Below are 22,267 nucleotides of genomic sequence, written 5' to 3'. Positions count from 1 at the left end.
AAAACCGCCACTAATCAAACCGAGGCCCTTAATGCAATCGCATACTTCAAATCCCAATTAACCAGTACCCCAGAACGTGAATCATTCAGTTATTCCAACGGGAATATTGTCGGGTATATGTGGGTAGGAAGCATGATCCAAAATAGTGGATTTGCAACCAGTAATGCCATGGAAGTCATCTATGATGAAGTTTATAATAATGGTATCCCCAATTCACTTTATATCGAATATGTTGTCCCTGGTGATCCCACGAATGGATTTGGAGTTGTTTTGGATACTGGTGGAACTAAAAATTATGGAAATATGCAAAGAGCAGTTCGATTATGGTCTGAAGGTAAACCATTTAATACTTATCAAGGTAGTAAGAATTATACTGGGAAATCTTATTGTGTTTTAGATTGGGCCGATAGAAAAACGATTGTTAATGATCCAGGAGCAGGGACATGTGATTATGTGAAATTACAACTGGGAGTTGCAATTACTACTACTGCAGGTATTGATAGTGAAAGTATAGATGCATATAATCCAAGTTTGAATTTTAGTAATTTACAACCAGGACAACCAGTTTGTAAATCAGTTGGTATTTTACCTGATTTAGCACCAAAACCAAATGCAAATGGGACATGTTTCACCTATACAATCAAGAGTGGTGATAGTTGTGCAGCCATCATAGCTCCATATTATCCCCTTTCAACCACTAATTTAACCACCTATAATTCTGCAAATTTGGCTTGGTTCGGTTGTGATAATCTTATAGTTGGTAATTCAATGTGTTTATCTTCCGGAACACCACCAGCACCAACAGTTAACCCATCTGCCGTATGTGGACCAAATGCTCCTGGAACTTGGACTACTCCTCCAACATGTCCAAATAATGGATGTTGCAGTATATATGGACAATGTGGAGATTCTGCCGACGTTTGTGAACCTAGCGTATGTTATTCCAATTGTGGATATGGAACATTACCTACTGAATTTGCCACTAGTTTTAAACAAGTTGGATATTGGTTAGATGATACTGGTGGTAGTCTTGACTATAATGTAAATAATATTAATACTACTCAATATGATATTATTCATTATTCATTTGCAACCATAAATTCCGATCTTTCATTATCTGTTGGTGCTGGATTCCAAGATTTTTTAAATTTAACTAATGTTAAAAAAGTTGTTGCCATCACGGGATTACCTGCCAGTGATTCTGCTACTGTTTCAGTTGAAGATGGTGATGATACAACCGTACTGCAAATGTTTTCACTTGCAGTTTCTAGTTCTGCCAATATTGATACATTTGCTACTAATATTGTTAATTTCATTCAACAATATAAATTAGATGGTGTTCATTTAGATTGGGAATATCCAGCTTCAACTACTGATGGGGCTAATTATAATTTAATCTTCAAAACTATCAAATCCAAAATGTCAACATTAGTTTCAATTTCATTACCAGCTTCATATTATTATCTTCAATATTATCCCTTAAAAGATTTCGATAAAAATATGGATTATTTCATCTTAATGAATTATGATTATTTCGGACAATGGGATTATTCCACCGGAACAGGAGTTGGTTGTCATGTTGATAAAAACATAACTATTGAATCAATTGAAATGATAGTTAAATCAGGAATCAATACCAAGAAATTATATGGAGGTGTTGCAAATTATGGAAGAACATTCCAATTAAACTCCACCAGTTGTAATACTTATGGATGTCCATTCACCGGACCAAATTCTGGAGCAATCCCAGGTCCATTAACTGATTTTGCTGGATTTATGAGTGAGAATGAATTATTAGCAATTAATAAATCTACTAGAACCAGATGGAGTGATGCTGATTCTCATTGTGATATTATGACTTATGAAGATGGTACTAATTGGGCTGCATGGATGAAGGCTGCTGAACGTACTAATTTGATTGAATGGTATCAACAGATTGGACTTGGTGGAAGTGCGTTATGGGCCCTTAATTATGATTTACCTGTAAGTTGATAGATTTTGTATAACTTTATAGAGTTTTTCCTAATAGAACATGTCGTTTTTAAAATCCGACCTTGATTTGCTCTCTGAAAAATGAAAAGTACCCTAGCCTTTTCCGTTTGTAGTCACGTCAATTGATCAATTGAATAATATTTCGTTGATCGAGTAAGTTTTCGTTGCTGCAAAGTTTATTATGGATATGTCATTATTGCCTCTGATTAGAAGTTTTTAAATCCTGTTCTGATGATTATGCGGGCAATGTATAACAATGGATAATCACGGATAAACTGAATTGTTGACGGGCGTTATCAATATGGGCACAAATAGAAAACGGGTATCATGCCTGTATTTCCGATTTCGTGAAACTACATCTTGTTAAGGTGCAGGGTTGCGGTTGTAGATACAGTACATGACAAACGAACTTATCCTCGGAAAACAAAGACACAAAAAATATACTCGAAGACTATGTGCTATTTTTCGTTGCCTAGATACAGTTATGAAAGCCGCGGTTTAAGTAGCAACAAAACATAATGTAATACAAAGAGACGGAAGAGGCGGAATAATTGTATAGTACTGAAGTGTGTTAGACGAATATGCTCTGATTTTTTTTTACTATGGCGCGTTTTTTCCATTGTAGCCGATAGGGATTGATTGTTTTGTCTCACATAGCAAAGTAAGTACAAAGATAAAATCTCAATTGACGACCGATTAAAAAAATGATGAGGGTACGGCTCTTTTTTTTGTTGGAAACCGTTTTGACGCCGATGTCAGATCATCAATTATATTCTGACGATGGAAACATAGTTTTTAAATTTATGTGGTTGTGTGTTTGATTCTACTACAACTGTGGTGGCAATTATGAATATCCACAATAAAATGGGGGATGAAATTATTGGATAAGGGGTGAGTAGTGGTGAGCTGGGCTTATCTATTTTTAGGTCACCTTTGTTTCCCAATTAGGAAACGCGACAACATACGGCTAAAACTCCAAATCACTGTTTTATTTTTTTTTTTAAACTTTTCTTCAAATTTTATTTTTTCTTAGCCTTTCAAATTGACACAGCCCTATCCCCCACCACCCATAACAAAAAAAAAAGAGGATGATGCTGTCAATTGGCTGAAAAGAATCCAGCGTACATCGAGGAAAGGAATTAATTGATAGAGGAATCACTTGAATAGAGAGTTTTATAGATTATTAGTTGTATTAGCAGTATTATATATTAACATTAAACAAATTTAAAAAACTCATTAAAAAAAAGAAAATCTGACAGAAAGATATTTTATTTATTATATTAAAAGGACCCAATCATTTTTAATTCTTTGCAGCAGAAGTCTTTTTGAATTTCTTCAATAACTTCTTAAATACATCAGTTCTCTTGTGAGCCTTATCAATCTTGTCACTAGTGTCTTTGACTTCAGCTTTGGCAGCATCAGCAGCATCTTCACCTTCTTTAGGAGCACCTTCTTCAGCAGGTACATCACCTTCTTTTGGAGCGCCTTTGGCAACTTCTTCACCTTCTTTGGCGGCTTCTTCAACAGCAGGTTCTTCAGTAACAGTAGCATCTGGAGCAGGAATTTCTTCAGCGGCGGCAACTTCAGGTTCAACAGCAGCAGCAACAGCAGGTTCTTCAGTAGTTGTGGTTTCTTTTGGAGCTTCTTCTTCAGTAGTAGCAGCTGGTTGTTCTTCTTGTTTGGATTCTTCCTTTGCTTTACCTTCTTTCAATTGTTTATCTAAAGCTTCTTTTGAATCAGAAGAAAAGATTCTTGAAACTCTTTTAACTCTATCTTTAATTGTCATTGTATGTGTGTATGAATATATATATATGTTATGGATTAAAAGAAGAAAGAAGAAGAAGAAAGAGAAAGGAAAAAAAAGGGAAGAATTTATTTATTTAAAAAACAGCAGATTTAATTTAATTTATATTTCTCTCTTTTTTAATTAGAAAGAGAGAGAGAGAGAGAATATCTTCTTTTATTTTTTAAGAATTTTTTTTTTTTTTTGAGAATACCATTTATTCTAGTTCGTATACATAATAACATACAGAAATATAATAAACAGATATACAAATAGAGGAACAAAAAAATGCATCAGCCAATGATTCAAAAAACCTCATATAAGCAACATAAATTAGTAGGTGTATAGGGAAGGAATTGTAGTTAGAGTGAATGTTACCCAAATCTTAATAAAGGAAGTGGAGAGGTCCACCTCCAGGCCAACATGCCGTCGAAAGTATAAGAAACGGGAGACAACATAAAGGTAACGATTAAGGACAAACGATTGGTAAGGTGATAAAGCTGCATTGCAAATAAAGTAGCGAAGTTTCCTTGGAAGATTCGGTGGGTGGAGCTGTGCCCAAATAGCATTAGTAATTGGACATTTAGTATAGATATGATGAAAATAGAACCGGCCCAAAAGGGAACGTCCACAAAACTCGCAGACTTTATCCGAATAATGAGTACCATGACCTAAATTAATTCGGTGGAGTGTATCTAACCCATCCGGATATCGATGTTTAGCTTTAAGAATTTAATTAACACGAAACAAACGAACAACTGTAAAAAGTAAAAGTCATTTACTAAAATTATTTTTTATTTTAGAATTTAAAATTTGCCAGTAATAAATAAAATAAAAAATACTCATTGTTGTTTCAATTATTATTTATTATTTTGTAATTTGAATTCTTCACGAAAACTACAATTAAATTAAAAACGCATTGAATTACTTTCAGACGATTTTACTAATTTAGTAACATTACATTTTATAAGGAAGAGGAAGTTAATAGTTAAAGGATTCTTCATATTTTAATCGATCAAGTCATAATTAGTTTTTATAATTAAAATCATCCAAATGTTTAATAATTATTTTTTTTATAATTAGTTACCAAGTTAGAAAAAAACAAAACTAAAAATATTTTTTTTTTTTTTTGAAAAAAATTGTGTTACAGCCGTGCACAAATTTATGAAACTTCGCGTAACTACCGGTGGGTAACAACCTATTTAAGCTTCTTTTTTATTCACTCTTCAAAATAAATTTGAAATTTTATAGGCGGAGGATCATTCATTTACATTTATTAATTGAATATTTGAGTTTATCATGATTTCATGATGTAAGCGAATTAAAAAGGGTCTCATTTTGTTAGCGATTCCTAAACCTAGAGTAGAAACAAGTTAGAAGAGTTGATGATAAATTAGCATATTTTAATCGAAGGAACAAAAAAAGTCACTCAAAACGATTGGTCATCTGAACTTACGTGTCATAAAACTCACCAGTCGGGTATGGAATATTTTAAGATATAAATCTCTACAAGATTCAACAATAACCAAATGTACTCCACTTAAATAGAACTGTAAACCATTTATCACAGATGATAACATACATCATTTTCTTTTTGATAATTATCAGATCAAATCTATGGGGCTGTACTGCATGATGAGCTACAAACTCACCCTGTTATCAGTATGGCTCTCAAATTGTGTATGATAACGACAATTTTCTTGGTCCAAACTATTCTGTTGTATCTTAACACTAAGAACTTTAATCAAACCTTTGCACAGTATTTTCTTTTATCGAGGAAGCACGTAAAGATAAGATAATGATAGTTTCAACCTCCCCCCTCTCATCTCTTTGCAATACCAAGCATTCCAACTGAATTATGGACACCAACCACGATGCCGCTACCAAATGAAAATACTACCTACAAAACATCCATACATCAATACATATCGTGTTTGTTTTTGTTTGTGCCCAAACCAAAAAAAATCATAAACATTCAGAATTTGAAATTTACAACCACAACAACAACGTCAATCCAATCAAACTAAATAACATCTATAGATCAATCAGTTGATTAGCACATACACATGACCAATCCACTACTATCACCGTCTGTATTCAACAGCATTCAGTCTACATATTCTGCCCAGTCCAACAATCTATCATCTGCATATTCATCATCAACAACAAAATCACGAATGATTGAAACCCAAAAATCCACCAAAAAGGAAAGAAAACCATTAGGAAAACTTTCGATAAATAGAATCCATGCCACAACTTCTACTACTACAACTACTGAATTTAAAGTACTGAAACCAAAACTGATGATGATGCCGAATGCTCGATCACTTATGACAAGTCCAACTCCTTTGAATTATCAAACAATGCGACAATTGGGTTCACCAACCAGACAACAACAAAAGAAGAAAAAGAATACAGGGACAGTTTCATCATCTCCACCGACTCCAATGTCAATCCCAGATGAATTACATTCAAATAGAGACACTATCACTGGTGGTGGTGGACTTTGTTTAGATGATTTTGAATTGGGTAAAATATTAGGAAAAGGGAAATTAGGTCGAGTTTATTGTGCAAAACATAAAAAACTGGGATTAATAATTGCATTAAAAGTAATGGATAAACAAGAATTAATTGAATTAAATTTAGAAAAAAATTTTGAACGAGAAATTAAAATTCAATCAAATTTAAATCATAAAAATATATCAAAATTATATACTTGGTTTTATGATTATAAAAATGTTTATTTAGTTTTAGAATTTAGTATATTTGGTGAATTATATTTTCATTTAAAAAAATCAAAAAGATTTGATAATATTGTGGCAAGTTATTATATTTATCAAGTAACTAATGCCCTATGGTATTTACATCAAAATAATATAATTCATCGAGATTTAAAACCAGAGAATATAATGTTAAGTTCTGAAAGTACGATTAAATTAAGTGATTTCGGATGGTCAGTTCATCATTCATCCCATCCATATACCCCAGATTACAACCACAGATCATCTTCCTCATCATCTTCAGCTTCGACGTCAAGTTCATCCTCCAGCGCAGCGAAAAGATTAACAGTATGTGGAACTTTGGACTATTTACCTCCAGAAATGATTGAAAGCAAAAAACACGACCATAAAGTCGACAATTGGGCATTAGGTATATTATTATATGAATTCTTAGTCGGTATACCACCATTTGAAGAAGTGGAAAAAGAAGCAACATATAAACGAATTATAAATATTGATATTAAATTCCCTCGGTTTTTAGATAAAGATGCCATAGATTTAATCAGGAAATTATTAGTTAAAAATCCTGAAGATCGATTAGATTTGAATAAAGTATTGGAACATAAATGGATTATTAAAAATAAACCATATTGGCCAAAATCGTAATATTACATAGCATAGATATATATTTCTTATATAAACACATTATTATAGAAGTAAAAAGTTACAGTTGTAGAAGTTGACCAGCAGAATTCCCAGGTGATTGTGATTGGACTTGTACCTGTCCTTGTCCCGTCACAGAAGCGGCAGCACCTCCAGAACCAGATCCCAGCATTTGTTGTTGTTGTTGCAATTGCTGCTGTCGTCTCTGTTTCAACAATAACTGTTGCTGTTGCTGCTGCTGTTGTTGCTGTTGTTGGAATTTCATTAATTGTTGTTGGAATGCCTGTTGTTGCATACTATTCTGTTGAGAAGTCATTAGGATAGCTTTTGAAGGTGCTCTAACTTGATACATTTCCCCAGCTATTGCGCTGAAGCCCTGGGTTGGAGAATCGGAATTCGGAGGAGGGGCAGCATCGACATTTATAAGTGCACATCTACCTTGCAATCCACCAATAGAACCCGATATTGCTTGATTAGCCAATGTTTGTTCACCATGTTGACCCAGTTGTTGTTGTTGTTGTTGTTGCTGCTGTTGTTGTTGACTATGATGAGGAGAAATTATCAACGCATTGGCATAAAACTCCCGAGCTTGTAAAAACCGATGACGATATCTCACCGGCATAATAATTTTCCTTTCCAACGGAATCGGATTATTCTTCGAAAGCCCCTCCAATACCAAATGAGTCTCTTCATCAGGATCCAATATTTTATTATAGTTAAGATGTGAATCATGATCTCCATCCACTCCATTATATCCACCCCCAGCACCACCATGAAACGCCGCATTCTCCTTCCTCTGGGCCGCCAATGCATGTGAATGGGCAATCTTGGCTTGATTCCTCTTTTGATATTGTTGTAATAAGACATCATAAGGTTGACTTCTACCAGGTACGGCTCTTTTAGCACCCATAGAATGGGTTTTACAAGTTAATGACCTCGCACAGAGACCTCCATTGGATAGGGCCACCCCACATTGTTTTTCAATATCGACTGGTCCTTTTGGTTTGGAGATGGTTTTGGGTTGTTTTGGTTGTTTTTTCTTACGTGGTTCACGAGCTTTTTCAACTGGACTTGAAGTGACTGTTGTTGGTGGTCCTGCTCCTCCGGAAGAAGATGCAGCTGCAGCGGCGGCGGCGGCAGCTGCTGCTGCGGCATTGGCTGCTTCTTTTTCTTTTTGGGTTTGTGATTTTTTGTATTTCTTCTTTGGTTTCACGGGAGTGGAATCTTTGGTATTGGGTATCGGGGTGTTGTTTCTAGTTGTATCTACTGAAGAATCAATATCTAAAGCAGCAGCAGATGCAGCTGCTCTTCCTCTTTTCTTTTTGGGCGAGTTGCCTGCTAATGTTGGATTATCAAGTTGTTCTTGTTGTCTTTTTTGTTTCATTTCAATACACTGTTTATAATGATTATTTAAAGATTTTGAACCAATTGGTCTTTGACAAGATTTACAAATTTTATAGATAATATTCTGTGATAAATATGATTTATCAGGATATGAATTAATTATAAATTGATTTAAATCTGTATGTTGTTGTTGTTGTTGTTGTAAGTCTTCTTCTTGTTGTTGTTGCTGTTGTTTGATTTCAATTTTCTTATCTAAATATACACCAAACTCTTTCCAAATTATAGGTTTATTTTTCGAATCAATCAGGTCTGTTGAAAGGGTGTTTACTTGAGCTAATGTGATTACTTGATCCGAATTCAGTGACATATCGTCTTATGGAAAGGGGTGTGAGAGTGTTTGGAAATAATTGGTGATGGGGATACTTGATGAATGATTGAATTAAACAAGGGAGCACGCGTTATATCGTTTCGATAGTATTAAACAAGTTTAGTTGCAAGCTGTTAGATGAAGTTGTTGGCTCTTGATATATTAGCTTTTTGGATTTAGAATAACCTGTAAATTTAAACGGCAAAAATCCACAAGACAACAAAAGTGAAGGTTTTTTTTTAAAAAAAAAGAAAATAATGTTTTTTCTGTTGATTGGTCGGTCTTTGGTTTATTGGTTGGTAAGTTAGATTATACTAGGGATAGGGTGTGATTGTTGGTCTGTTGTTGATGGTTGATAGATTTTTAAATAAAGAAAGTGTTGATAAATTGTTGTTGTTAGTTTTGTTAAAAAAATCCCTTGAGTTGCTAAAAAAAACCCTTTTTCTTAATTTCATCAACTCACTTTCAGATCTCTTTGAATCTTTTTGTCTAACTAACTATACTTCCCACAATCAAGTAGTCAACACAAGTCAAAATGTTAAGAAGACCAGCAACAACAATTAAACTATCACCAGAAGATATTTTAGAATATGATGAATCATTAAAGCAAAAACTAGAATTACAACAGCAACAACAACAATCAATCAATGAATTGAGTCAATACAGTCCTCAAACACTGATTTTACAAGAACAAATTGGTGGATCAAGTGATATGATGCAAGGTTACAAACAATCAAGTTCGATTAATCAACAAGCTGGAAATCAATCTAGAGATGATAGAATAGGTGTTCGTAAGAATTGATATCACCCCACCACTATAGAAGTTATGTATGGAGACAGCGCTTTCAATTAGCATCGTTACACAAGAGGAACTGATATCACCAGGCGTATCCAGTAAGCTTATAATACAGAAGCTGGGTATGGCTATTTATATATCATCATAAGGATACAGATCAGACTCGTTTCGATTTACTGGTTGATCAGGGAGTTGGTTTTCTTAGTTAAATAGTAGTATTAAAAGATAGAATACTCAATGCAGCACATATATTTCCATTTCGTTTTCCGTACGGTTTTGTCTATCAATGTATATCGTCCATCCTTTGAATAGTTCGTGAGTTCACAAGAGTTACTCTCTCCAAACAACCAAGAGTTGATTATCTATTCATCCTTCTAGAGCTGAAAAATATCAAAAAATTGGAAGACTCCCTTAACTTTTCCAAATGCAGTACACTATGGAGATGTATAGATATATCACACCAGGGTTAATCTAAGGTCATGTCGTCTATCTTGGTGATACATACATAAAGAATCCATATTTGTTACAATTTCACACGACCCTTTTATTTTCTTTTTTCCATCGCAGCCAACAAGATTGAAAATATTTCTGATTACTCACCCAATTTTTTTTATTTATTTGATGGAGTACCAGAACCACCAGAAACAATATCATGAGTACAGGTAAATTAATTCTTGGGATCTGTAGTGTATTCTATCTTCTCCTGGGAGGAAGATGGACTCTTGTTATTTTAACTTATGGACTTTCCTTATTATATTCTTTAGAAAAGAAATCATCTCAAGAATCAACTGAATCATTAGCTGAACCTACTACTATCAAAGAAAAACCTGCTACTACTAAAGAATCTCCCATATATGCAGTTGACTTCACTTCAACCACATTCACCCCATCATCAACTACCGAGATTCCAAAATCCATCCGAGGATCAAGACCAAAAAGATCACCAAAAGTCATTAAAGCCATCAAACCAACCGTCCCAACTTCCGAACCAATCTTATCAAGATCAGCAGTTGATTTAACTCAAGCACAAATATATATATTCTATACCACTTTAACTGGATCATCCCATAGAGTAGCTAAATCACTTTTGACCAAACTTGAATCACTTTCATTAACCCATCAACCTAAATTATTAAGTCTTGATGATGATGTTGATGATTTAGAAGAATATTTCCTCAAAACTCCAACCAAAGAAGATGTAAAAAATATCTATCTTCTTGTATTACCTTCCTATGAAACTGATTCTCCTATTGATTATTTCTTGGAACATTTACAAGACACTTATCAAGATTTCCGAGTTGATAAATATCCATTAAGACAATTATTAGGATTTGCGGTATTGGGATTGGGAGATTCTGAATCTTGGAAGGGGGATAAATTCTGTTATCAAGCCAAATTGGCTGATCGATGGATGGGGAAATTAGGTGCAAGAAGGTTATTCCCGGTTGGTGAAGTATGTATGAAATATCAAGGTGAACCAAGGGCACAAGAATGGATCAATGATTTTGCTACTTTGTTGATCGATGATGAACCATTTTATATTGATGAAAATGATGATGTTGATGATAGTGATGCCGAACAAGAGGATACACAAGATGATAATGATACATTAGTTGATGTTGAAGAAATGGGAACTATTATTAGAAAGAATGGGAAATCAGAATTAGAAACTAAAGAAATGGTCTCCAAAGATTCTCCTACTTATAAATCACTTACAAAACAAGGATATACTATAGTTGGATCACATTCTGGAGTTAAGATTTGTCGTTGGACAAAATCAGCATTACGTGGACGTGGATCATGTTATAAATTCGCTTTTTATGGGATTAGATCTCATTTATGTATGGAAACCACCCCATCATTAGCCTGTTCTAATAAATGTGTCTTTTGTTGGCGTCATGGTACAAACCCCGTTGCTAAGCTGAATTGGAGATGGGAAGTTGATCCACCTGAAAAAATCATGGAAGGTGCATTAGCAGGTCATTATCAAAAGATTAAACAAATGAGAGGTGTGCCTGGTATACAAATGGATAGATTCCAAGAAGCATTCAGAGTAAGACATTGTGCATTATCATTAGTTGGAGAACCAATTTTTTATCCTCATATTAATGAATTCGTATCCATGCTTCATGAACAACATATTTCATCTTTCCTTGTTTGTAATGCCCAACATCCAGATTGCTTGGCTAAGTTAAACAAAGTTACCCAATTATATGTTAGTATTGATGCCCCTACCAAAACCGATTTGAAAAAGGTGGATCGTCCATTAAATAGTGATTTCTGGGAACGATTAATGTCATGTCTTGATATTCTTGCCACTACTCAATCCCATCAACGTACAGTTTTCAGATTAACTTTAGTTAAAGGGTTCAATATGAATGATATTGAGAGTTATGCCGATATGGTTCAACGTGCAAAACCATCCCAGATTGAAATCAAGGGAGCTACATTCTGTGGATCATCCAATGGGAATGGGAACCCATTAACGATGCAAAATATCCCATTTTATGAAGAATGTAAAGATTTCGTGGTGAAATTAACTAATGAATTAAAATCTCGAGGATTGGATTATGATATTGCGGCAGAACATGCTCATTCTTGTTGTATTTTGGTTGCACATAATCGTTTCAAGATTAATGGGAAATGGCATACTCATATTGATTATCCCAAGTTTTTTGAAATGTTGGAACAAGGTAAAGAATTTGTTGATATTGATTATGTGAAGGAAACTCCAGATTGGGCAGTTTGGGGTAGTGAAGGAGCTGGATTTAATCCAGAAGACACTAAGTATGATAGAAAAGCTGAGAAATTGAAGAAGAAGTTGGAAAGAGATGAACAAGCCAAGAAGGTGATTGAACAAATAGCTTGATAGTTTTATAGTGTATTTTGTATATCTTTGTATTTTAGAAAATAAATTTGCAACTTTTTAACAAGAAAAAAGCAGAGTTGCCTTGGGAATGATGACAAAGAAACACCATCGATCGAATACACTCTTTTCTTATTGGATTTAAAACTATTTCGATGATTATACAAAAAAGTAAGAATAAAGAATATCCTCTTTATATTCTCTGTAGTTACTCTGTGTATTGGTTTACTCATTAAATTGAACTCCTCCTCTAACTTCCAACCAGTGGGATTTTTTAAAATTGCGCTCCTTCCAACAAGTTGAAAAAAAAAAAACCCTGAATCTCGTTTTACGTCAAATATCCAAATTTCAATTTTGATAAACAAGAAAACCTTATCACCAAACTAGTTAAGCAATGTCAGACACAACAGAACGCCAGACACAACAGCGAAAGAAGATTGCATTTATACATCCAGATTTAGGTATAGGAGGAGCTGAAAGATTAGTAGTAGATGCTGCAATTGGATTACAATCTTTACAAAATGATATTACTGTCTATACATCACATTGTGATCCAACTCATTGTTTTGAAGAAGTTAAACAATTAAGAGTTAATGTATATGGAGATTTCTTTCCAACTCATATATTCAAAAGATTTCATATCTTATGTGCAATTATTCGACAATTATATCTTGTTTTTAAGATGATTATTGGTGGTGAGATTGGTGAATATGATTATTTTATTGTTGATCAATTGAGTATTTGTGTTCCATTTATCGGTTGGTTTAGTAATGAAGATAGTAGGATATTGTTTTATTGTCATTTCCCTGATCAATTATTAGCTAAAAGGACAAGCAAATTAAAGGAATTATATCGATTACCATTTGATAGATTTGAAGAATGGAGTACTGGATTAAGTGATGTTGTTGTTGTTAATTCTAAATTCACGAAAACAATTTTCCATTCTACATTTAAGAATCTAAACCATATGTCTCCAGGAGTAATATATCCATGTGTTGAAACTAAGATTGAAACCGATGAAATCGTTGATCTTGAAGTTGAAAATTTCTTTAAAGACAATAAATATTTCCTTTCAATTAATCGATTCGAAAGAGCCAAGAATATCGAGCTTGCAATCAAAGCATTTCATAAACTGAAGAAATTACTTCCAAAGAAAGCAAAATTGGTAATTGCAGGAGGTTATGATTCAAGAGTGGTTGAAAATGTTGAATATTTACATGAATTAACTTCATTATGTGATTCTCTTAAATTAACAAATTTTACAATTAGAGGAAAATTAATTATGATGCCTCCTTCTACTGAAGTATTGTTTTTACCTTCAATTAGAAGTAATTTAAAAGTATCATTAATTAAACAAGCGGAATTATTATTATATACTCCTGAACGGGAACATTTTGGTATCGTACCGGTTGAAAGTATGTTATATCAAACTCCAGTATTGGCAGTAAATTTCGGAGGACCTTTGGAAACAGTTGTTAATTATAATGGTGATAATTTGAATGAAGCTACAGGATACGTTGAACAATCAGATGTTGAAAAATGGGCTAAAATAATGATTAAATATTGGAATGAACTGGAAGAGATTAAATCAAAACTTGGTGAAAATGGATATCACCGAGTAATTGAAAAGTTTTCAAGAGATAAGACAAGTCAAGAATTTATGGATTATTTACTTACCCTGAATAATTTTCCTAAAAAGTATCCTTCTTCAATGATACCTGCTGTTGCAATATTAATTATATACATACTTATAAAGGTTGTATAGAACTGGTTACTTCTTTTTGAATATATCTTTTATTGCTTCCCAGAAATGTAAGCTTGTATCCTGATTAGGATTAGGTTCGATCAGACCAGTTGCTTTAAGGTGAGGTTCATTATCATCACCCCAAATACTAAGCAACCCTGGCAGCATAGATTCTCGATTAATTTGAATAGTTGGAGATTTCCGTTTATGTTTATCAAACCATATTTCAAGATTTTTGGAGAAATTTTCAAGAGTTCTAAAATATGAATCTTTTAATTCTTTATCAATTGATAATTTAAATTTATGACCAGAACTTGAAGGACATTGTAAATTATAATCTCTAATTTGTTTATTAATTGATTCAATTTTGGCTTCAATATATTCCAATTCAGATTTAGGTAATACTTTATATCCATTAATATTAAATGTAAAATTACTTAAATTCTTTTCAAATGAATCTTCAATTACTTCTAAATTCAGAGAAACTTTCACAATTGGTGCAATACTAGAATGATGAATAATCCAAGTAAACCACATTTGATCAATTTTACTTCTAAGCCTATCAATTTCCGAATTTAATCCTCGTTGAGATTCAATCCATGGAGGTAATACTGATTGTTTATTCAATATTTGATTCATAAAATAATTCGAATCAGTACAATTTGCCAAATGTTCTCGATTTAAAGGTTTCCCTCTAACTTTTGCCATATCGGGAGTTTCAAATTGTCCCGTTTTTAAATTAATACTTGAATTAATTCGATTACTAGCAATACTTCCAACATAATCAGTAGCTGATGATGATAATGGAATGAATTGGTCTGGTCCTAATAATCTTTCTTTATACAATTCCCGGAAATTGTCATCCTTTGGTGTAGACCCACTTGATTTTGGATTTAGCTTATAATCTAGAGTAAGATCTCTAGCTTGTGCTAATTTTTCTTTGGTAGTTGATGCTGCCGCTTTTCTTGATAATTTCATTGGAGGTGGCTTCAGATCAAGAATCATTCTTAAATTGGCATCTATGTTAGTTTCTTCTCCTTGCCAAGGTTGGGTATTATAGATATCTCTAGCATGTTTGTTGGCTTTTAATAATGGTTCACTTTTGATATATGAATTTGCTTGTTTTATATCGGTGCCTGGTGGAGCATATTTTTGAAATATGGAATTGATTGATGAATCAACTTGTCGAAGGGTATTCATATTGGATGCATTTGTTGATATTTTCTCTTCTAGGATTTGTTTCATTCTTTCAACTATCGCTGAATTGATTTCATCTGCGTCTGGTTCCTTTGGAGAATCGCTTGAAGGATCATCTTTATGGTTGCTCTTATTGGATGATGTATTTACAGACTTGGTAGCATTAGATAGTGGTACTTTTGGGATATCAGAATAACATCGGAATGGAATTGATAGTATCGATCTATATGTAGGTGATTTAATTGTGACCTTTATAATCATTCTTTATGGTTTCTCGTATAAAGAAAGAAAGTGATTTATCCCCGGAGTTTGATTTTATTGGAGATCGAAAGTGTCATTACTCTTTCTTTCCTCCAAGAAGTATCATTGTATAAAATTATCTCTATAATACTACTGTATATTTAGGATAAGCATGACAATTGAGAGTAAAGTATGAAAGATCAATATCTAATTACATCATATGCTTATTATTGAATCCATGAAGGAATTATTAAACATAAGGTGATCGTATAAATCAATCCCGAGGTTATTCAAATACATTCATATATGGTAGCGCAATATATTTAACACCCATGATATTCCGATTCTCTCACAGGAGGAACAAAGAAAACAACACATAGCACATTTTTTTTTTTTCTTGTTGGTCAATTTCATTTCTTTCCAAGTTTGATTAAACCTATAGAAAGTATACAATTAGTATAAAGTAAACGATGTGGCTCTTTGATTGGTTTCAAGATGTTTTAGCATCATTAGGATTATGGAATAAACATGCAAAATTATTATTCTTAGGTTTAGATAATGCTGGTAAAACTACTTTATTACATATGTTAAAGAATGATAGATTAGCAACATTACAACCAACTTTACATCCTACTTCAGAAGAATTAGCTATTGGTTCTGTAAGATTCACTACTTTCGATTTAGGTGGACATCAACAAGCTAGAAGATTATGGAAAGATTATTTCCCTGAAGTTAATGGTATTGTCTTTTTAGTTGATGCTGCTGATCCAGAAAGATTTGCTGAAAGTAAAGCAGAATTAGAATCTTTATTTAAAATAGAAGAATTAAGTCATGTTCCTTTTGTCATTTTAGGTAATAAGATTGATGTCCCAACTGCTGCTAATGAAATGGATTTGAAAAATGCCCTTGGCTTATATAATACAACTGGTAAAGAAACTGGTAAATTACCTGAAGGTCAAAGACCAATTGAAGTATTTATGGTTTCTGTTGTCATGAGATCTGGTTATGGTGATGCCTTTAAATGGTTATCTCAATATATTTAGACGTCGTCCAACATACCACTAACTCACAAAGACATCCACCTGCCGCCCCCCTTCCCCCGGTTACCTATATTTTTTGATAACTTTATTTTCAATTCATCATTGTCTATCATCCTTTAATATTAATATCGAATTAAATAGTTTGTTCATTTATCAGTTTGTAGAGAAAATGATAACAATCTTTAATTAATTATTTAATTACTTTCATTAGAGTTCGATATCGCTCGCCTGCCATCTCTATCCTTTACCCTGATCCTTACCGTTTAAAATTGAATTTCTCTATTGACTGACTAAAACCACTATAGGAATCGCATTCGTCATTTGAGAGCATATCTCTCATTCATATGCATCTAAACTCATTGTTCATATCAGTATCAGATCATACACACTAACAAGAGTCTATCGCTTGGAGATCTATATTGGTTCTCACACGACAACCATATATAATATTTTTTCTTAGGTAAACTTTTCAGCTCATCCCTCTTACTAATTTTATTTTTACGACCATTGCTACTTCTACTACTACTACTATCTTATACCCATTCAAGTAGAAAGACACATCATGAGTGAGCACGGGGCTAATAAAGTATCTCTTCATCCAGAACAAAAGAAATGGAAGGCTCCAAAGGGACCAAAACCAATCCAACATAAAAATAAAAATGTAATTGGATTAGGTAGATCAATTGCTAATCAACGTAGACAAGAAAATCAAATTCAATATTTACCCGATGGAGAAATGAGATTCACTACGGATAAAAAGGAAGCTGATTGGGTGAAATTAAGATCTGTTACTCAAGAAACTGCGTTAGATGAATTTTTGAATACTGCTACTCTTGCTGATACTGATTTTACTGCTGAAAAAGGTCAACAAGTTAAGATTATTAAAGTTGGAAATACAAGTATTGTAAATCAATCTGGTCTTTTAACTGGTGAAGAAATGATTGCAATGAGACAAAAACATTTGGTATTTGAAAATAAATTAACTATTCCAAAACGACCTAAATGGACTAAAGATCAATCCAAACTTCAAATTGATAGACAAGAAAATTTAGCATTTTTAGAATGGAGAAGACAATTAGCAGCATTAACTGAAAATAACGATTTATTATTAACTCCATTTGAAAGAAATTTAGAAGTTTGGAAACAATTATGGAGAGTGGTTGAAAGATGTGATTTAATTGTACAAATTGTTGATGCTAGAGACCCGTTGGCATTCAGATGTATTGATTTAGAAAGATATGTAAATGATTTAAGTGAACCTGAACATAACAAAACTAAAAAGAATTTATTATTGGTGAATAAAGCTGATTTATTAACTAGAAATCAACGTCTTGCTTGGTCAGAATATTTCAAAATTAAAAAAATCAATTTCGTATTCTTTTCAGCTGCGAAAGCAAATGAATTATTAGAAAAGGAAAAAGAAGAATTAGAAATGTTACAACGTGATCCAGACTATGTCCCAACAACGGTTACCTCAGAACCAGAAGAAATTGAGACCAATGATTCTATTCGAATTTTAAAAATCGAAGAATTAGAACAATTATTCATGCAAGAAGCCCCCAAATTCGACCAAGACCCAGAATTCCCCGACAGAAAACTTCAAATCGGGTTAGTAGGATATCCTAATGTCGGTAAATCCTCCACCATCAATGCATTAGTCGGTTCCAAAAAAGTCTCCGTTTCTTCCACCCCGGGGAAAACCAAACATTTCCAAACCATCCATCTTTCCCCCGATGTCCTTCTTTGTGATTGTCCCGGTTTAGTATTCCCAAATTTCGCATACACCAACGGTGAATTAGTATGTAATGGTGTCCTTCCAATTGATCAATTACGTGAACATATCCCCCCAACCTCACTTGTTTGTCAACGTATTCCCAAATTCTTCTTGGAAGCAGTATATGGTATCCACATCCCCATTCAAAAAATCGAAGATGGTGGGAATGGAGAATATCCTACCGCTAGGGAATTATTGAATGCATATGCTAGAGCAAGAGGATATATGACCCAAGGGTTTGGATCGGCCGATGAACCTAGAGCTTCGAGATATATTTTGAAAGATTATGTTAATGGGAAATTATTATATGTAAACCCACCTCCAAAACAAACTGGTGATGATGAATGGACTATACCTTTATTAGAAGAATGTCGTGAATTTAATCGAGAATTATATAATTTACATAATTTACCTGAAACTAGACAACAACAAATCATGGCTGCTATTCAACATAAAGGTATAAATCTTGATGAGTTTGAATTATCCAAAGATTTATCAAGATTGAATTTCTCAATGCATATAGGTGGTGCAACAGCTACACAAGATGGTAGTGGTAGTAGTGAAAAACCAAAAACGTTGTTTTATGGTGGGAAACAAGCTGGGTTGGAAAGTGCCGGGGATGATTTAGATCGGGAATTTTTTAAGATGAATGGTGTACAAGGGAAATTTCTTAGTCCGTTTCATAAAAAGGAAGGAGAGTCCGGGAAGAATAAGAAACATAATAAAAAGAATAAGAAACAGGATAAGAAAGTTAGAGTTGTTGGTTATTGATTTTGTGTAGTTAGTTTAGATATTTAGTTTTTACGAATGGATAAGCATTATAGATTGGAATGAGATGGAATATAAAAGTTTCCGATAAGCCGGGGTTGTCTTTACTAGTACGTTTCGCAGTATAGATCAAGCCAGTCGAAAGCGATATTCATCGCTTTCAATTTACAGTCTACAAAGTTATTTTTATCATCATCATTAGAATAATTTATTATACATAAAACTCTAACCTATAGTTAGAATTCTTAAACTATAACTAATTTAGTAGATTCTGAAAGATGGACCCATGGTAGATTTAATAACCAAGGAACCAACATTTTGCCAGTTCTTCTTTAATAAAGAAACCAAGAAGTTAGCAGCCATCATGATTTGGTTAACCAAGACATCTTCTTCCATTTCAACGTTACCAATAGCAACGGCTAAACATAAGACCTTCTTTAATTGGAACTTGATGGTAGATTTAACATCAGTAACCTTACCATATAAATCATCATTATGAGAGACTGGGGTTGGGAACTTACCAGCCTTAGATAAAGTTGGACCTAACAATCTTGGGATTTGTTTAATCAAGACTTCAGAAGCAATGAAAGCATTGTATTTCTTAGCTAATTTCTTAATTAACTTCTTGTTCTTGTTTAATTTCTTCAAATCATCAACAGACATGGCATCAACACCAACAGACTTAGCTCTGTCGACATCGAAAGCATCACCAAAAATACAGATGGTCATGTTTGGTCTTGGAACTTGAGGTAATTTTAAAGTACCAGAGAAACGTTTATCTCTTTGAGGGTCATAGTTCTTTAAACCAACTTGTAATTCAACGGTTTCTAAAAAGTTTCTCTTTTTAGTTTCATTGGAGAATTCTAATAATTTGTGAACGTTTTCACGAACGTGGGAACTGGTGATCTTAGACATGATTAGTTATGGATATTTCGTCTCCCAAAAAGAATTGGTATGTAAAAACTGATTCGACGAGGATGAAGAAGAAATAAGACTAAACTGATTGAAAGATGTGATGGTGAAAAAAAAAATTTAAAGGGAAACCTTGCGAAGTGAGAGATGTGATGAAAGAAAATTTGTTTTTCGGTTACAATTTAAAATCACGTGCACAAGAACAAGAATTAGGGCTCAGCCCTAGACACGTCATCATGAATCATATTTGTGGCGATATGGAATGTCCGTTGTTTGATTATATGGAGTAAAGTAAATCAACAGTACAAACTATACACCAATGGAAATATGATACAAAGATACTTGGGAAACATTCACCTAAGCATACGATGTTTCACGACTAGCCATAGTACTCTTGCAAAGCATGGACAAAATTCCTTTGCCAAGAAGAGAAGCATCGAAGAAATCATAAAAAGCCATGGTATTGATAGTTATAATTATCTAGCAGAGTTAGATAGGAAGTTCATCATTATAGACCCATCAGTTAAAAAAGTCCTAGATATTGGTTGGGTCCCTGGAAATTGGATGGAATATACGGTTCATCAACTAACTCACTTGCATGGTATTGACGGTTCATTAGCAGATAGTGGTTGTCATGTCCTTGGATTTGATATCTTATTCCAAACCCCACCTCCTGGAGTATCCACAATCCAAGGGAATATATTTTCCAAAAGTTCTCAAGCACTTGTCATTAATCATCTAAAGGAATTCACGTGGGGACAATCCCTAAAAGTGGGTTTACCTAAGTTACAACCAGAGGATACTATTGAACCAAAATCATATTTCACCAAAGAACAAGAAGAATCTATGCTAGATCATAAACTAGACGAAGTCAACAAAGATCTCGCTCATTTAAACCTAAGTCCAAAACTACCAGACTCAGAATTAGATTTACAAAATGTCGATTTTCGAACTGATTTGGTCATATCTGATCTATCAAAACCAGGTATGCAAACAGATGGTTTTTATAGTAGGAGTTGGAGTATGCCATATAATAGACTAAACAATAATTCTCCATTGAATAATTCCGTTTTATCTCCAGGAAAAGCGTCATTAGATTTAGCTGATGCTGCATTGATGTTGACTTGTAATGCACTAAAACCAGGTGGAAAATTCCTTTTACGATTGTCTCGTGTATTTCCTCATGATAAGGAAATTCATTTATTGAACAGAAGATTGAACAAGGTGTTTAAAGTTGTTGAACGAATTAATTCTCATCCTGAAATCAAAGCTCAACCACAAGATATGATCTATTTATGTAAACACAAAAAGCAAGATGGCGAGTATACAATTTCTGATATCTTTAACATGAAAATATAACAATATACAGGAAATTACCAGGGAAAATCAGTTAAACTTCCAGAATAATTTCATTCAAAGTGGGAAAAGCGCTTGGGCACTTGAATGGAGACAGAACTTTTCGAACGATATGGGGAAATTCTTCTTTGGGTCTAGCCTTGATGTTAGCACCCTTCCTCCAGAAAGACTTGATAGAGAGAGGCAGGTAATTTCAACACCAACGAATAGCGCAATTAAATTATCAACCCGCTCCCAGACTTACCATATTCCATATTTAGATACGATAAGCGGAGATTGCCCTACTACTATTGTCTTTTGCTTCCAATAATAGTGAACATTATTCATCTTTAAGGAAGAAGTTTTTTTTTTCCTGATAATTAATTATTCTAGGATTTTCTTTTTTTGCAGCCATCCATCAAACCTGCAAAGACAATAAACAAACCAAGAAAAAATCAGACCTGTAAATACATAATTGCCTTGGCTTTATATATTCTCTGATACAATAAATGTATAAGACTATTTCTGATATAAAACCATTTCATAGTAGAAATAGCCTTATCTTTTGGATTCCATAATTATTCGTTCCAATTATAAAAAAAGGTCCAATTAGATCTTGCGTACGAATACTTGTGGTTGCAACAAGTAAATATAGAGTTCAGTAAAGGATAACAACTTAAAACTCAACTACTGGAAACCCCTTAGAGAAACAATCAAGAATTAACA

At 33.5% G+C, this 22,267-nt stretch overlaps 12 protein-coding genes across 12 annotated transcripts; 8 read left to right on the top strand and 4 right to left on the bottom strand. All coding sequences in view use genetic code 12, as the record gives it.

Moving 5' to 3' along the window:
* Positions 1–117: 117 nt before the first annotated feature.
* J8A68_003483 (uncharacterized protein) lies at positions 118–1,992 on the top strand (the record flags this gene model as incomplete). Its single annotated transcript, XM_049407343.1, has 1 exon — positions 118–1,992. The coding sequence occupies one exon, from the start codon at positions 118–120 to the stop codon at positions 1,990–1,992; it is 1,875 nt and encodes a 624-aa protein (XP_049263247.1).
* Positions 1,993–3,292: 1,300 nt separating this feature from the next.
* On the bottom strand, positions 3,293–3,778 carry J8A68_003482 (uncharacterized protein; the record flags this gene model as incomplete). Its single annotated transcript, XM_049407342.1, has 1 exon — positions 3,293–3,778. The coding sequence occupies one exon, from the start codon at positions 3,776–3,778 to the stop codon at positions 3,293–3,295; it is 486 nt and encodes a 161-aa protein (XP_049263246.1).
* Positions 3,779–5,841: 2,063 nt separating this feature from the next.
* IPL1 (aurora kinase) lies at positions 5,842–7,161 on the top strand (the record flags this gene model as incomplete). The annotated part of the gene is made up of 1 exon (XM_049407341.1): positions 5,842–7,161. The coding sequence occupies one exon, from the start codon at positions 5,842–5,844 to the stop codon at positions 7,159–7,161; it is 1,320 nt and encodes a 439-aa protein (XP_049263245.1).
* Positions 7,162–7,219: 58 nt separating this feature from the next.
* J8A68_003480 (deubiquitination module subunit) lies at positions 7,220–8,869 on the bottom strand (the record flags this gene model as incomplete). The annotated part of the gene is made up of 1 exon (XM_049407340.1): positions 7,220–8,869. One exon carries the CDS (start codon positions 8,867–8,869, stop codon positions 7,220–7,222), a length of 1,650 nt encoding a protein of 549 aa, XP_049263244.1.
* A 535-nt stretch (positions 8,870–9,404) lies between these two features.
* On the top strand, positions 9,405–9,671 carry J8A68_003479 (uncharacterized protein; the record flags this gene model as incomplete). Its single annotated transcript, XM_049407339.1, has 1 exon — positions 9,405–9,671. One exon carries the CDS (start codon positions 9,405–9,407, stop codon positions 9,669–9,671), a length of 267 nt encoding a protein of 88 aa, XP_049263243.1.
* A 646-nt stretch (positions 9,672–10,317) lies between these two features.
* J8A68_003478 (putative tRNA 4-demethylwyosine synthase) lies at positions 10,318–12,534 on the top strand (the record flags this gene model as incomplete). The annotated part of the gene is made up of 1 exon (XM_049407338.1): positions 10,318–12,534. The coding sequence occupies one exon, from the start codon at positions 10,318–10,320 to the stop codon at positions 12,532–12,534; it is 2,217 nt and encodes a 738-aa protein (XP_049263242.1).
* A 391-nt stretch (positions 12,535–12,925) lies between these two features.
* Positions 12,926–14,296, top strand: ALG2 (GDP-Man:Man(1)GlcNAc(2)-PP-dolichol alpha-1,3-mannosyltransferase; the record flags this gene model as incomplete). Its single annotated transcript, XM_049407337.1, has 1 exon — positions 12,926–14,296. One exon carries the CDS (start codon positions 12,926–12,928, stop codon positions 14,294–14,296), a length of 1,371 nt encoding a protein of 456 aa, XP_049263241.1.
* Positions 14,297–14,302: 6 nt separating this feature from the next.
* On the bottom strand, positions 14,303–15,733 carry J8A68_003476 (uncharacterized protein; the record flags this gene model as incomplete). Its single annotated transcript, XM_049407336.1, has 1 exon — positions 14,303–15,733. The coding sequence occupies one exon, from the start codon at positions 15,731–15,733 to the stop codon at positions 14,303–14,305; it is 1,431 nt and encodes a 476-aa protein (XP_049263240.1).
* A 449-nt stretch (positions 15,734–16,182) lies between these two features.
* On the top strand, positions 16,183–16,755 carry SAR1 (Arf family GTPase; the record flags this gene model as incomplete). The annotated part of the gene is made up of 1 exon (XM_049407335.1): positions 16,183–16,755. The coding sequence occupies one exon, from the start codon at positions 16,183–16,185 to the stop codon at positions 16,753–16,755; it is 573 nt and encodes a 190-aa protein (XP_049263239.1).
* Positions 16,756–17,314: 559 nt separating this feature from the next.
* On the top strand, positions 17,315–19,297 carry J8A68_003474 (putative GTPase; the record flags this gene model as incomplete). The annotated part of the gene is made up of 1 exon (XM_049407333.1): positions 17,315–19,297. The coding sequence occupies one exon, from the start codon at positions 17,315–17,317 to the stop codon at positions 19,295–19,297; it is 1,983 nt and encodes a 660-aa protein (XP_049263238.1).
* Positions 19,298–19,555: 258 nt separating this feature from the next.
* On the bottom strand, positions 19,556–20,209 carry RPL10A (60S ribosomal protein uL1; the record flags this gene model as incomplete). Its single annotated transcript, XM_049407332.1, has 1 exon — positions 19,556–20,209. The coding sequence occupies one exon, from the start codon at positions 20,207–20,209 to the stop codon at positions 19,556–19,558; it is 654 nt and encodes a 217-aa protein (XP_049263237.1).
* A 324-nt stretch (positions 20,210–20,533) lies between these two features.
* J8A68_003472 (uncharacterized protein) lies at positions 20,534–21,565 on the top strand (the record flags this gene model as incomplete). The annotated part of the gene is made up of 1 exon (XM_049407331.1): positions 20,534–21,565. The coding sequence occupies one exon, from the start codon at positions 20,534–20,536 to the stop codon at positions 21,563–21,565; it is 1,032 nt and encodes a 343-aa protein (XP_049263236.1).
* Between the last annotated feature and the right edge of the window lie 702 nt (positions 21,566–22,267).

The sequence above is a fragment of the Hemisphaericaspora subhashii genome, assembly GCF_019202705.1.
Source record: "Hemisphaericaspora subhashii strain CBS 10753 chromosome Unknown scaffold101, whole genome shotgun sequence".
Taxonomy (NCBI): domain Eukaryota; kingdom Fungi; phylum Ascomycota; class Pichiomycetes; order Serinales; family Debaryomycetaceae; genus Hemisphaericaspora; species Hemisphaericaspora subhashii.
This window is presented reverse-complemented; position numbering and strand designations above follow the sequence as displayed.